Here is a 16,762-nt window from a genome sequence, read left to right as displayed (position 1 = left end):
TTCAATCGAAATCCACCACTTGTGTGGTATGTGGTTTAATCGGAATCCGATGGTCGATCAGGCAGGCGGGCGAGATCACCCTGATAGACTGGCGGGCGATTAATTAGGCCGCCGCCGCCGCGCGCAGCTCGGGAACCAAGTAAAATATAATCGGAGACAAAACATAATAATATACGCCACCGCGCGCCGTCATATAATATTATTATGTTATTGTGCCTACACGTTTTCAGTTGATTTGTCGACAGTTTCTCTGACCAAGGTTTTGTGTTTCGTATAGGTGCTAGCGTCAAAATGGAGCATCACTTCCAAGCTGCGCTGGATCCACGTAAACAGGAATTACTGGAAGCCAGGTTCATCGGCGCACGAGTAAGTCAACATCAATAAAAAAAAAAAATAAACACAAAAACCATAATAGCACACGTCGTCTGCACACAGTATCGTAATAATAATAATGTTTAGCATAAAATAATTTTCGTAATCGTTACGTGATGTCTTTTAAAAAGAAATAAGTAATGACACCGTCAGTGATGGTTTGTGTTATAATTGTAGTGAGCTCTGAGCTGATCTCCCCCACCCACCCCACACCATCTTACAATACCAGCTTTTGACCGTGCGCGCGTGTGCACAGTGTATAAATTGTATTAACATTAAATTTCAGTGCACCACGATGCGGACGGAGAAAATAGTAAATAATTTACATTGGAGAAACTGTATTCACACACAATAGTGGTATAACATTTTAATCTGGATGAAAAGAGTTCTAAAAAATGATATAAATTGTGAATAATAGAGCTACAGTTAAATATTTTAATCGTCGGGTGACAAATATTATTATTATGTAGGTATGCCGCGCAATCGAAATAGAGTTACGGCCGCCGCCCGTGTAAATGGCAACAGTCGAGTGTTCCGTTTGCTTGCTCGATAACACTGTCAAAACTTGGCTCGGAAACGACAAAAAAAAATCATATATATATATATAATATACGTTTATATTATTATGCGCCGGTACGTGATTTGCGCACTCGATGTTTAAAATATTATCGATCAATTTATATTTATTACCTAGCTTATTAGTTTATTAGCATATATACGAAGCAACTCAAACATACGCTCCGCAATCACGATTGACGCGTATTTTTCTTTCTTTTTATTTAATCGGCTGATTCGTGTTATGTCGTTATTCGACCAATAATAATATCCATAAAATCGTCGTCGCGTTCACGTTATCACCATCCGGCCAGCGTCGCTCGTAGTTGTCGTACACTACAAAATAAAATTATTATTATCATAGAAAGTCTTTGTTATCGTTGCCGTTTACCATTTATACATACACGTCGTTAAACATTCGCTTATTTTTAAATTTTTAAACTTGCAAAACTGTGTTTCGATTTCTTAACAGTCCCTGTCAATTCTTTCAGACGCTTGAACAGAGTACCTTACTGATATCGATATTCGTATTCGACATCTCGTCGTCGGTTATCGTTCAAAATTTATATTTTCCCTCCAAGACTTCATGTTTTTTCCACGACACTAGTGTTATTCGTCTCGGAACAGTTAGCGATCGATTACCAGTATTATTTGATTGCGGTTCAAGGTGACCCTCTGCGACATATTGTGACTATTTTTTTTTGTATTCGTGCGTTTTGTCTGTGTCATAAAAGATCGTCTTTGAAAACCGTTGCTAAATCACTACGACAACCATGATAGCACTGGTCGTGCCCGAGTTTAACAATTCTGATCATCATTCCAGCCCGTATTTAACTACGTAAGTTGCACGAGTCTCCTATTTCTATTTATAAATCCCCTGTCGACGTCAATCGGTACACACACCGCAATCGTTTACTGCTCAACAAACTCCGAGCATAATATTTTAATATTATCATTATATAAGTATAAGTATGCGGTATGCGTCTTTCTGTACGTTAATGGTTATTTTTAACGGTATCGTCGTTTGTGGAGGGGGTAACTACGAATCGACCTCGTGTCGAGGAAGTTTGAACGAGTTGTTCGTCATCGTCGCCATCATCATCATCATCATCATAATATCTTTTATAGAACAATTAAAGAGAACTACATAATATTTAATATAATAACTTAGAAGTTCGACAAGTTATGATTATTCACAATATTATTGTTCAAGCTTGCGATTTCCTCGTTTACGTGTTGCTTGTTATAGAGTACACAGTAACGAGATAATGTCTATCGTTAATCGTTGTGTTTTATTGTTATTTTTATCTAACGATTTCCATTGCAAAATTAAAAAAATTGATAGGTATTTTAAGCATCGGAATGTGTTTTTATATTTTATTATCGCACCATCTTGAAAAATCTGTGCGTTTTTTTTAATATTTACATTAACAAAATTATTCTATTTCTATTTCAAAGCTGTTTATACTATATTATATAGTTATTTTATTTTACGTTTTCATATTTCTACACAAAATTCTATGCTAACAATTGTCAAATATTAAAAGTAAAACACCGACCTCATCACATTGTTCAGTCAATAATCTTTATTTTAAAACTTATTATATATATTATATTAGATAATGTATATTTTATATTTTTTCCATATTCAGTGGGGTTGAGGAAAAAGTCTTCTCCATATTGTCCGGGCTTTAATTACGAAGAGACTAATGTATAATGATAAATATTTATTTATTTATTTTTATTGTACATTAAACTCTCGGCAATATAGGCCATTGAGTTGAAAATTTTTATTTTAAAAGTTCCTTTATTTATATAAATTAATATATATTTTATTTGACAAAAATTGTGTATTACTACCAACTACATCACCGCGATGCTGATTTCCTAATGAAAACGTTGAACGTTCACATCTATTCTCACGGTGCAAGGATGAGTGTAAGTATTCTTAAAAAAAAAATGTAGTAAAGTCGTCCCGTTTTAGTACAGAATAAAAACCAATTTAGTACGAAAAGTAATCACTTTCGTCTTACTAGTTTACGTGTAAAAACAAAGAAAGTGACATATTGAAAAATGTTTAGTTCTATTGTGTACTCTTTGCATACCCTGTATAATATATATATATATATATATTATTTTTTTTACCTGGTGTGTTTGGTACAACTATGATTGTACCTATGTTACATAGGCTATGTACGTATGTACTACAACATTACGCGGAGGTGGAATAATTTCGAATGGTATGACTGGTGTAATATATTTTTTACGGTATGCATCATAACGTGTGTATAATAGTAATACATACGTATTCGTATAATATTATTAGTCGATTTTTTTCTCCTCTCTCCTCCCCATCCAGTCATAACTTGCAAGTACATGCATACACACATGTGCGCTGTGTAGTATAAAGCATGTATTGAATATGTGTGTGTGTGTGTATAAGTCGTTGGGGAAAGTGTAGAGGGTCGTCGTGTTGTGATAAGTGTGGGGGGGGGCTTGAGGAACACTACGAAAAAAAGAATATCGAGCTAAGTAACACGAAATTTAATATAATAATATATGATACACACACATTGACGTTGAACGCCATATTTAATTTAACTTCTCTCTCTCGTGACGTCGTCATCGTAATAATAATAACTAATACATATATAATATATATATATTATTCTTATTGTAGTTGTAAACAACTCCGTCTGTAGACTGTAGAGCTCTCCCCGGTAAGCCGCCGCCGTTTAGAAGTGAAAATTACTGTAGCGCCGTGCGGCGGAGCGTACCGTAAACTCTGTTGGTGTTTGTGAACCGTATATACTTACGATGGTAAATACTACACGCAAACTACATGTATTTGACACATTATATACGTCGTGCGTATAACGTGCGCGATTGCCGGGGCTGCACGGAGTAGTACGCGCGCGAACGCCGTGAGTTCGTGTGTGTGCTGTTGTTGTTGGTCTCGGGGAGTTTTTTTTTTATCTCGCTTACGCAATTTTTATCCGCCCACCAAACCCCGAGTCTTCGTCGTTGAGAGGTGAACGCCGCAGCGGCGTGTGTTTCGGTTAGCAGTTGTCGGCGGCGGGGTCATCGGGCGACGACGACGACATTCGTGTGTCCGGTGGTGCACACACGGTGCAGTGTGTATTATTCGCTCCAGTCGCGCATCTCTCGACGGGGGACTGCGTCGGCTGAAGTGTTGTTTTTCGTCGGCGGGGTTTACGCGGTGTTTCGTTTTCATCCTGTTTCCGACAACGACGTTTCGTTCGGTTGATGCTGCCTTTCGCGCGTGTATTATTGATCAACGTCGGTCGCTGAGCTTTTATAGTCGTCGACGGTGGCGGCGGAGGAGGGCTACGAACGATTGTGTTGTGCGCGGAAAGGGTGGACGACACCACCACCTCCCCGCTCACCATCAACCTGCACACACACACACACACACACACAGCCATTTCACCGCTTGTCTTCGATACGCGCTTTTAGTCATACATGACGTGTAATAGTAACACCGTTAAGTGTACTGTTAGTAATAGTAGTAGTAGTGTGGCCGCTGCTGCACCGGAACCACTTCCGCCGAGGCATGTGTCGTTGTCGTCTGCCGGCGTCTTCGTCCAGTAACGTCTTTCATCATTATGGTCAAGTGTCGTGTCGTCAGGCCCGTTTATTATCGGCAGCAACATCAGCACCAGCAACAACAGTGTTCGTTTGATTGTGTCCGATTGCAGGTCGTCGTGGACAGCCCGCGGAAAAAGTCCCGGAAACGATGGGTAAAATAACGATATTCGATGTCAACGTTTCGATGGAAACGATGCACGTCACTTGTACACATATTATTTTGATACACGAGCTCATTATATACATGATATAATATTTACACGTTACCCTGTCCCCGTGGTGTATACGCTGTGCGCGACGTCACGCGATCGCTACGGCGTGTGCGTGTCGAAGTGCGCGCCGGCCGGCCAGCTGGCCGGCTGATGCTCAATGGGTACGGTAATTATCGTACGCCGTGGCACGGTAATATCGTGTGACGTAGTAACCCGGCGAGTCGGTGGGCGTGCGTGCATGCGTTGAACGTCGGCGGTGTGCCATTCATGCTCACAGTCAGTCAGTCTGTGGGATCGGAACGCGCGTAGCCATGTGATTGTCGGCTGTTTGTTCCTCTTAGCCGCCGCCTGGGCCCGGTTGTTGACAGTCATAACCTGCGCCACGGCTGATCAACCGTTGCCACGTAATCGCTACCGCCACGTATACCGAGCGATCGCCGCGTCGCCCACATGATCGTTTCATTGTTTACACCTTTTTCATTTTGCAATGATTTTTCTTTTGTTAAATTTCAAATTTTCTTACACTTTTTTATTATTATTTTAAATCTTGCCAAACAGAGACAATTGCAAATAATGTAGAATTTTAGAATTTCTTGTTAAACTTTTAACTAACTTGTGATTGTCCTACCCTTCTTTCACAAATACATTTTAAAATTTCACCTCGTACCTAACACTTGTCGCTAGATACACACGTTATTTTTCAAGAGATAGACGAATCTATCTCTTATTATCTATTTCTTTTCATCAACCAATATTATTTAAATTCTACTAGGAATTGTATTGTTATTATTTATTCTATCAAAGATGTTATTGTAAATTTATTTTAATTTATTTAATTACTACATGTAGCTTCCGCAATTGTGTTTGTCTTACTAATTAATGAATATTGGATGCATTATCACAATTTTATATCGTCTTTTAGTAACGGATTTCTATTATAGTTATTGAAATGTATTGTTGCTGGTCGTACACTCTTAAGTAAACATGGTACTATATATTATAATGCCCACTGCAAATAACAGAATAAACGTCCTTAAGTGGATGTCAGTCCAATATTCGTGTTCTTGTTGAGACTCATACGCAACATAGATAAAACCTTTTCGCCTATAATCGTTTTGTTTATGATTTTTTAGTAACCTCAGAGCGAAATAATCAAAAATAAAAATTATAGAGGATAATATTTTTAATAGTATAACATAAGTTTTATATTTTACCCTAAGATTATTCAAAAACATAAAAAAATAATTCTGTGTAGATAAATGCATTTTGTCTATGTCTTGTGTGGGCTAGAGAGAGAAAACAAATAGTGCGCTGACGACATCCTCTAACCTCTTAATGAATTCCAATCGTTTTCACGCACATATACAATACCTATATCCCGTATTATTTTTCTTAACCTAAAGCTGTGTCTTTAAGAATTTTGGAATTTCTTGTTTGAATTCGACGACTTTCTATTATCAATCTATTAGTCACTAATTAAAATACCATATATGGCGTTGTATTATCCTCTGGACTGTAAATGTTTCTATAATTGTTTACGTAGATGCCTGAGGTGCATAATTTAAACGCTTATGAATTATAAGCACTTAACCAATATAAGTCATAATATAGACATTTTTATAAAATATAATATTATATTCCCAAAATTTGGAATCTTAAGATCTTCCACGCGACAAAGATATCGATCATCGATTTGTTTACTCATCAAAACAAATAAACCCAACTTGGATTTTTATGTGACTTCATCTAAATTATTAATGGAAAATGTATATGCATAAAGTTATGGACATGAAGGGATGTGCCATTTAGGGATTGGACAATCATCATTAAATATTGAACCAATCCCTACTATAAACCTAATCTCGAGCCTAATGGTTTAACAGTCTCAGACAACAAATTCATAACCTCATTTAAATTAATTAATTTTTAATAGTTTCGAATTTGGAAATCTTAATTCATAGGTAGCTTTTTAGCAGTTTTTTTCTGATTGGTGGAAAATTATTTTATCACACCTATAACGCGCGTGCAGGTGTGTACTTGTGTGGATATTATTTTGTATATTTCAAGTATTGTCAATGCACAGATAAATAATGGACTTCAAAGTCCTCGTAATACATACTAAAGTTATTACGATAAATAGTCATGATAGAAGTTCTAACTATAAATTAAACCGTCAAACAATAATTGCATTAATGCACATCATTTTTTATGCTATATTATTAATTATGTAACTGGGTCTCACAACCGTTAGCGAGGTAGATAGCCACACAAAAATGTTAATTATTTCCCATTAAGTTACAGGTTTTCAATAAAAAATTACAAAAAATTCTACTTTTTTAAAAAGAAGAACTATTTTGTGTGAAAATGCAACATGTTTGGATAGCGTTCGGTGCACAATAATACAATATATTATTTTAATATAATAATAATTACGTAATTTTATAATATTTTAATATTATCACGTCTGGCTCGTATAAATATATATCGGTCGGGTATAACCATAGATAATAAAGAATGGATAGGCCATAAGCCTTTATCATATGTTCTCAAACAATTTATTAAAGTTAGGTGCTTTTTTTCTAATCCATGAAATTTTGTATTTATTTCTAAAATATTTTTGAACATTTTATTTAAATTATAAAATATTTAAGAGTGAATAGTGCCCGAGTACCATAGTGGATATAAAGTCCAATTTTTCAATTTAATTTATATAGTTTTCAGGTATTTGTTTATGTATATAAGTATAATATTATAGACAATATAAATATGCATATATAAATATATTATAAAAGTAAGTGAAATTATAATAAAAATTAAAATAAACAAAAATAAAATAAATAAATGTTAAATTATTCATGGTGAAAAAGAATCATTTTTATTAATTTTGCTTTCAAACGGCCAAATTTAATGTTTTGATCATTAACTTTCCTGATTTCATGAAATAAACGGATATCTAGATATTTTAGGGCAATCAATTTAATTAATTGATCCTAGTGTGAATCCAAAAATGATTCTTGTTCAGGGCACTGGGAAAACAAATTTGTATAACGTTTATACAAATTCACTTTAACTTTTGTAAATAAATAAAATAAGTGGTGGGCTAAAATATTAGATTTTCTATAAGTGATAACACAAGTCGAGATAACAGGCACCTTTGTGAGCACCTAATGTTATAAGCATAGCCGTGGCCTATCCATTCTTTATTATCTATGAGTATAACAGACAGTTTGACCAAATTAAACAGTGACGGATTATACACTGGTTATGATCACAATAATAATTTTAATACCTACTTACTGCTATATTATTATATTATATACATTGAATATATATAAATACATATATAATAGTATATTATGGTATATAATGTGTGTTGGTAGATATAGGCTCATATTATATTATTGTACTCCGAACCTCTGCTTACGAGAGATGCGTTTAAATAATATTATACTTGTGCTACAATAATATTTATTGTGTGCTTAGTAAAGAAAACCCGTCGAACAGGTTTTTGATTATAATACTGTAATAGTGTATAGGTTCTGTGTTATTATTACCATTGTATATTTCGTGCTAATTGGACGGGTAGTTATGGCCACTATAATAATAATTTATTTATTTACGTCGGTTTTTGTCGGGTCCGATCGATCTACAGACGATTTCCCCGACATGCAGAAAAATAATAATAATGGGACATTGGTAAGCATGTGTGTGATATTCGTTATCGGGCAGATTTTTTTTATCCTCGACGGAATGTACGACAGGTAAAACAACTATTCGCCGAGAATCCGTCGGACGATGTTAGATTTTGTATAATATTATAGTAAGTTGTCGTCAACATAATATGAAATCGATTGGAGGTTGTGTCTATTATATTAATATTATGTTGACTTTTAATAGCCCCGAGCGTTTGCGTCTGTGTTCGTTTTATGTGTGTGTGTATGTAGAAGGGGGGTTAAGGTTCAAGGTTTCTTCGACGCATTCCCAAAAAAAAATCATATTTTTTTGTAATATTATTATTCGTCTTTTATTTTTCTGTGTTTTTTGCTTCATGTACCTGGCTATCATCATATTGGTTACCATAAAATATAATTTCTTGCAACGTTTTCCTGCCGATGGTTGATGCTCTTGCGTATAGTGTTATTGCACCCCTCGCAACGATCGACAAGACAGGACAAGACAATTGAATTGAACTGAACGTCATCGTTATGGACACTCGGCGCACCATGTAGGGGGTTGCCCGGAGAGTAGGCCGGTGACGACGAACTGAGCTGATGATTTTATATGTGCATTGTACATAACAATATTATATATAAATATATATATGGACATGAAAGGAGATCGTCCGATACACTCACACATACACACACACAATACATATTATTACATTATATTCTATATAGCAACGGAATCCAGTATATAAGTTTGCTCGTTTCCCTGGCGAGAGTCAACGTACTAAGAAATATTTTCTCTCTCCACCTCATTAATTATAATAAATAATATGGTAACCCGCGGTATACACATGTAGGTATATTTATTGTACATCGCAAACGATAGGTTCATATTTATTGTTTTCTGTTTTCAACCGAGCGACTTGTCTGCTGTTGAAGGTATGCGGTTGGTTTATTATATTATACGAGTTTAATACTGTTTTAATAACCATTTCGACAATTAATATCGATTACGATTTTTATACGTATTATTGGCACGCACGACGATTTTCGAAACTTCGGTTTCTACATTCGCTTGCTCTGCGGGTCCATTTATTTATATACAGCCATACAGGTATACGTGTTGCGATGTTCTCTACGTAATTAATGTACACGCACTAATTTCCTAAAGTTTAGTGTAAGGTCATTCGATTGAAAACCTGTTCACTGATAAACTACTCCTTCACCTATTTTGAGTTGATAATAGGTAAACTGTTATCAGTGTGTAGATACTTTTATACAATAAATTGGAACTGATGTAATTAATGTATTTTTTGTTCAATCCGAGAATCACCTTCGCGAATTAAACTTAAAATTATTGTAATACCGTTTATCTTTGGTTTTACAAGTGGCTAACTTGTGCATTTTCTTTACATATACTTGACAAATCGGCAGATTTACGTATCTATCGATTTTCGTTTTTATAATAGTAAACATTTTAAAATCGATCTATATTTCAGAATTTGATCACATATAATATGTGAATAGTAGAATATCATATAATAAATATAAATACTAACCTAACCTAATATTTTCTAAGGTTTCCAAAGTCAGTTAATTAAAAAAAAAACTGGTCTTCACGTTGATGAATAATGTGACTTACATACTGATTTATATATATTTTTTTATCAGTTTATTTCTTTTGCATAAACTTTTAAACTTAATAAATTGGACTACACTTTATTTTTAAGCTAACCTAGAAATTATTTCCTGATTTTTGTTGATTAAAATTACACACCTAATAGTCAGATAAACTATTGAGTAAAGAACATTTTAATCATTTCAAATTTTTATTTTTTAAAGACTTAATTTTTCATTTGAATAATATTGTAAATTTCTTTACAATATTTGCAGTATATGTTAAGAATTATTAAAATTTATGTTAGATAACAGTGTATAAGTGACTATCAATTTATTAATACCTGATATATTTTAAAGTGCTCAATTTTAAAATAAATAAATAGTCATTGTATTTTGTTTTATTAATATTGTTCGTGTTTCTGAGATAATTTATGAGTTTTAGTCTTAAGAGTATATGATGTAAATATGTTACGTATTGAATTATTACATTTTGAAGTTGTTCGTTTTTATTACAATATCTTAAAATTACCCATGCACCTACTGATATGATTTAATACTGAAAACTTTTTTTTAATCTTAAAACGTAATAAAAAAACAATTTCCAATTACTCATTGTGATGGAATCTTTTATTCAATGAATTGATCAGTATGCAGTAATGCATATTAAATTACTATCAAACGAAAACGGTAGTCAAAAATATTGTATGTGTATGTTTAAAAAAAATGTTCAGTTATGTGTACCTACTGTTCTACTGTGTAGTATGCCTACAACGGACTTTTCGCACAAGTGTCTTAATCAGTTGGTAGGACACGTTTTGTGCACGATGGTTTTGGTTATAAGTTCCTGCACAATGAAGTCGTTTGTTTGTCGAAAAATACCTAAAAGGTCAATCGTTGTGCTGATTCGAATGTTTTATAAACAATTGACCATATTATTGTAGGCCTCCTAATAGGTGGAGGGGAAAGACACAAGGTCAATCGGTTTGATAGAATATCAGTATAATACGTTATTTTCTTTTATGCTGTTTCGTATAACTTTTTGTAAATAACATTTTCTAGATCGCTAATTTCCCACGTACAACTATCATAATATTATTCATTTTCATTTCACGCTGAATATAAATGGACGTAATAGCGGCGTCAGCTGTTCTGCTCGAGGTATGAATTTTCTAAAAAAAAAAACGACAACACGGCCAGCACAATAAAATCGTTTCATTTTATGAAGCATTTATAAAAGGAAAAACACAATAAAATGATGACGATTTAACTCCGTGGGCTTGGTCTGCATGCGCGTGCGATACGGCGCGTTTCATAATACCGCCTCACAGGCGTATATTTATTGATATACCATTGGACGACTGGATGATCATATTATTTTATTAGCGACGATAATATGCATTCTCGTGTCAACCGATATTTGAACCGCTCTGTATACGCACGCCGGTGGCCGGTTTTGTTTTGCCGATGGTTATCTGAGCGCGCGCCGTGTGTTAAAGTGCCTGCGAGAACCCTGTAAAAAAAAACAATATACTCACACCGCTTAGCGGCGTAGTAATAGTAATAGTAGTAGTAGTAGTAGTAGTAGTAGTAGTTGTAGTAGTAGTATCGTAGTATCGTAGTATACTACACTTACACTACACCGTAGTCGAGTGCACTGTCGTTCTCGTTTTGATGGCGCTGTTGTTCCGTATCGGCGGCGGCAGCCGGCAGCGACCAGACGACGACCGGGTTTCAACGTGCACGCACCACCCGCCGGTCGTCACCCGATAATGTGGTGCGTATTTACGGTGAGTTTGGGATGGGTGGGAGGAAGCACCTCTTACCCGCTACCGCTTACTTATGCATTATTGTTGGCTAATCAAAACCGGCACCGCCATCTACCGCCGCCGCGACACCTTTCATCGAAGCGCCGCGTTACCATTTCGTCGTCGCTCCGTTCGTCTCTCTCTGCCTACCTCTGCCGCCACCGACCCGTTTTCGACGTTGCCGTGTTGCTCTCTCCGTGTGCCCTGATCATCTCTTCGGCCTCTTCTAATTAAACGCCGCGTATGGTTGTGTTTGTGTGTGTATGTATGAATCAGACCGCCATTTTGGATATCATCGTCTCTTTACATTTCATTATTTTATTATTATTATTATTATTATCATCGTCGTCGAACTTACCGTTGCCACCGCCACCGTTATCGCGCGCCCCAGTTCGATTTTCATACAGAAAAACTTTTTTTACCGTATTCTAGAATATAATCCTTTACCCTATACCCTAATATTCCGTTTTATTGTTTGCGGTCGGCTATTATCTGAGGTTTTACGACGATTTCCCGCCCGGCAACGACAACAATTTTTAGACTTCACTCCGACACTATTGTCTTTCAGTTTTCCTAATCGATGATTCTTCAGAGCGTTTCCAATTCCTAAGTTCTGCATTTTTTCCCCCGCTTTACAATGATTTGATTTGTGCGCATCTTTTTTTCTAACAATGAATATCGTATTGACAGGAGAGGTGGTTCTGTATGTACCAAAAGAAAAAAACCTTGATTTGATGTTGCTTGAAATCGGCAAATGTCGCATTAAACCGGTTACGAACCCTTAAACTAGGTTTTTTTTATCCTACTTCGTTTGTACTCCCCAAAATGTGTGTGTGTGTGTGTGTTTAGTTCGTTTAGTTCGTGTATGTAGTCCTGTTTCAAAATATCCTGCCGCCCAGGCAGGTGTTGAACAATATTTGGGTAGCCGGTAAAAAACGGCTTTTAAATACGTTTTTATTCGTGATTTGGCGAACCAACAACAGAAAATTAATTATTTGTTACTTGTTACTAGATATTACTAATTGTAGTTGGTATAACACTGTGATGGCCGTTACTGCACTGTGTATATGAGGGTCGTTCGAGAAATCTTCTCGACGTCAAAACAGATAAACCCATGTTGACGTCCAAGTATTCTTTACATAAGCTGTAATAATAATTAAACATTATTTTCATTTACGTTTTTGGTCGGACAATTATTTATTGGATCGAATATTTTTAAGCATCAGCGTCGCAGTGTATACATTGTTGTCAGGTTTCCATTATTATTTTGTGTGTGCGCGTGTGTATCTGCGTGTGTAATCGAGGAATTGAAATCTCTCGGGTTGGCACACCCTATTGTCGTTAAACTGGGGAAGATGAGGACATAAGGGAAGGACGCTAGTGTTTTCCATTTACGCGATCGTTGTATACAGGCGGCGTTGGTTTATATAATATGTACACAGTAATAGAGGTTCGTCGTTGTCGTGCGCGTAATGATACGCGTTTTGAGGAGAAAAAAATATTTCGTTCGGAAAGAAAACGTCGATGGCGGCGTAGTACATATTTTGTGGACCAAATTATGCGCTTGAAACAATGTATTAGTAGCAAGTAACGACCACTAATAACCGATATTGTTATGATGTGATGTGCATATCGACGAGATGATACAATTACGAGTATTATTACTGTTTTTGGGAGGGAAACTAATGATTTCTAAAACCGACGACTGCCTTCTAGTTTCCGACGGTAACAAGACGAAAATAATATGTTAAATTAATGATAATAATAGGCGAGAAAATCGGGTTAAATGTCGACTGGAATGTAGCCCGCGCTTAGTGTTTAAGGTTCGGTGACCCGCCGTCATTGCGGCCGTGTGCATCCGCTACCAGATTATATTATTTGTTATAATGTTATTTTTTTATAACGTTGACTTGTAAGCAATATTATTATTATGTTTATTATGTATGTAGAAAATAATTTTTATTTTGCTAACGCGACCGTGTTTATACTTGTTGTGGATGAAACTCGCCGATCTGAGATGACGTTTTCTCCCTGGAGGGGTGAGAAGGGGACGACGACAACCTAATATCGATTCGTGTGTTTGTCAAATTAAAACAAAAAATAAAAATTTTTACGCTCGCGTCAATCGAGAAATAATAATAATGAATTAGAAACGTGTGGCTGGCACTGCAGCAACCATCACTGATGATAATGTTGTGTACAATTTTAGACGGACATGCTTATTAGCTATTTTATATTTTTATTTAGTTGGTACTTGGTATATATGGTGTTATTATTATGTTTACCATGCCGTCCGTTGCAGCAGTGGTGGCCAGTATATACAAACTATTATATATAGTCTCGTCGTCGTCATCGTCGTAGTATAGTAGTCGTTTCTGTCCATATACAGTGTGCGGGGGTAAGGGGGTGTGCCGAAAAGGGTGGGGTAGTATATAAAGCGGATATATATATATATATATATATATATGTATATGTGTTTATGTACAAAATCAATAGTTCGTACTGGTTATATGTATGTAAAAGGTAGAAAATCGGGTAACGGTCACACACACACGCATATATAATATATGAGGATGTGATGGGTATGAGGGGTAGAACTGTAGAAGTATAGTAGTAGCACTACTATAGTACTAGCTGCAGCAGCTGTATATAGAGTATAGGCCTTCTTATAATCGATACCTCCTCTTTCTCGGCAGCAGCGACGTATATGTATCCTCCGTTTCCTCGGTATATAACCCTTCGTTTTTGAGACGACCCTTAAATGTGTTAACACTCCTTCTAAGCCGATTTTACAGCTAATTCGGCCGATTGCTCTCATCTATCGCCACTGGTCTCTGATTTTCGCATTGCGTTTACATGACACTATACTATAAACCTTGTCGATGGTTTTTTATACAGATTGATCGCGATTCATGTTTTATTACGTCGTCGCCGTGTATCACTCCGTCATGACCATGCAAGTCGACGGTGACAATTACTTTTGTACGGTTTGATTATATATTTTATTCTTATGTGCCGAACTATATTACAATATGGTGCACGTAGCTCGTTGTAGTATGGTTATCGCGCCCGGGCGGCGTCGGCTAAATAATAATACGTAGGCGAGGTGGAAAAACGGATTTACCGGATCGTCGCTGGTGGCGGTGGGGGATCGGTCACGTCACCCTCCCTCCAACCACCGCCGTTCACCCCGTCACAGTCGTCGTGGTATTATAAGAATCGGTTTGGCAACGTCGGGCTACAGAGGCTGTGTCTGGGTCTGTATTTCTGTGTGTGTGTTCGTGTGCTGTGGGCTTGTGGCTGCTGCCCGGCAGAAAACTGTGTGTATATAACTGAATATAACAGAAATGTAATTCCCCTCGCCATCGTCTCCTCCCGTCACATGGTAGGTACCCCGTACCTCCTCACCCGTGCACCACGTATAGTCGTCGTCGTCATCATCACACCAACCGACACACCGCGCGATCCACCGCCCTCCACATCACCGAACTTATCCTCCTTTCCCCTCTGCCCTGACTATTGTGCACGTATGTGTGTGTGTGTGTGCGCGCGTGTATATTTATCTGTTTTATATATATAACACGCACGCTTATACACTTATACATATTATTTGCTACCACCCCCGCCGCTGCAGTGTTCCGCTGGCTCGCGTGTACACATCGATTCGTTGTAAAGCCGACAGTGTTGACAATCGACCGATTTCCTCCTCTCACCGTATAACAGTATATCGTATTTTATATAAATATGCTCAATCCGAAGTCGCGTCCAAATGTTGGACATATTATAATATTTAATGCAGCAGTAGTGGCGATTTCTGTACATCAGGACGTGGTGTCACCCACAAGAAACCTCATCGTGTACCAATAAAATATTATGGTAACAGCAGCGATGCTTGGTGTTAACGAAACTTGCCCGGCCGTTTTCTCCGATGCGGACATACCGAATAATGCTACAATAAAGTAGGTATCCGCATTACCGTCGAGATTCAGTTGATATAGGCCGCCGCCACTTCTGAGGTCACGCGAGAACGGTTACCGATTTTCCGGCCAGACCGTGCTGTATTATACACATGTATATGTGTATTGCATTCGTATAGCTTTTATAGTGCTCTGCTGCGGCGATGATGTTTTCGGAATTTTTCAAATGGTATTACTATACTTAGTACTTACCTATAGTATTATACATAAATATCGAAAGATGGGCGTCTACCGCTCCACCTGATACTTCTCATTGTATAAACTATCGAATCTAACCCTACGAAATGATGGCAATAGCTTCTTATTACGCATTCGCTCGTTTTTTCTATTATATGCGCACACAATAAAATATAGTGATTTAAGGTATCTACATCGCCGATCGCTCTAAAACTGGCTTTCGATAGGCTGAAATACCAAATATGTACCGTACGTTTCATAGATAACAGTACAATATTGCTGCTATTGTGCCGCGGTTAACGCCAGAACGGATTTCGCTTTGAATTCCGGTTTTGAACTGCCCGTGTATAACGGTTGACGAAAAATAAACTTTAACGGTTTTCCTCGGCTATCCAGATTTCCGCAGTACAGCTAACGATATATTTTGCACCGAAAGTGAATATACTTTCGTTCGTTTACCATAAAAATGTTGTTACTTGTTGTTATAATAAAATAAATTATAATATGACTACTAATTTTTCATCGTCTATAATTTGTATATAGTAAATGATTTAATCGTTTTCTAGTTGTACGCGTATATTGCTTAATATACAAAATATTTTTTAAGAAAGATCAAAACGTTAAAATTAAAAAGAAATTATTAGACATGCATGTTTTTGATTATATTTTCCATTAATTTTTTATGCATTACATTGAGAGAAAATTAATATCACAAATGCTTATTCGCTGTATATTTAGAATTACGAAAAACTATAGATTATTTTAAC

The 16,762-nt window shown here is 36.4% G+C and overlaps 1 protein-coding gene across 6 annotated transcripts in view; it reads left to right on the top strand.

Moving 5' to 3' along the window:
* Positions 1–16,762, top strand: part of Tlk (Tousled-like kinase) — a 41,927-nt gene that overhangs the window by 20,309 nt on the left and 4,856 nt on the right. For 4 of the 6 annotated variants that reach the window (XM_015514818.2, XM_015514823.2, XM_015514848.2 and 1 more), the window contains one exon: positions 278–366. The exons of the other annotated variants lie outside the window; for them this stretch is intronic. In XM_015514818.2, the coding sequence (XP_015370304.1) occupies positions 278–366 (89 nt within the window). The remainder of the gene's footprint in view (positions 1–277; positions 367–16,762) is intronic. 6 annotated transcript variants of the gene reach the window in all.

The sequence above is a fragment of the Diuraphis noxia genome, unplaced genomic scaffold (genome assembly GCF_037042655.1).
Source record: "Diuraphis noxia isolate RWA-SAM2 unplaced genomic scaffold, SU_Dnox_SAM2 contig0003, whole genome shotgun sequence".
In the NCBI taxonomy this organism is placed as follows: Eukaryota; Metazoa; Arthropoda; class Insecta; order Hemiptera; family Aphididae; genus Diuraphis; species Diuraphis noxia.
Note: the sequence above shows the minus strand (reverse complement) of the source record. Positions and strands in the feature narration are given on the sequence as shown.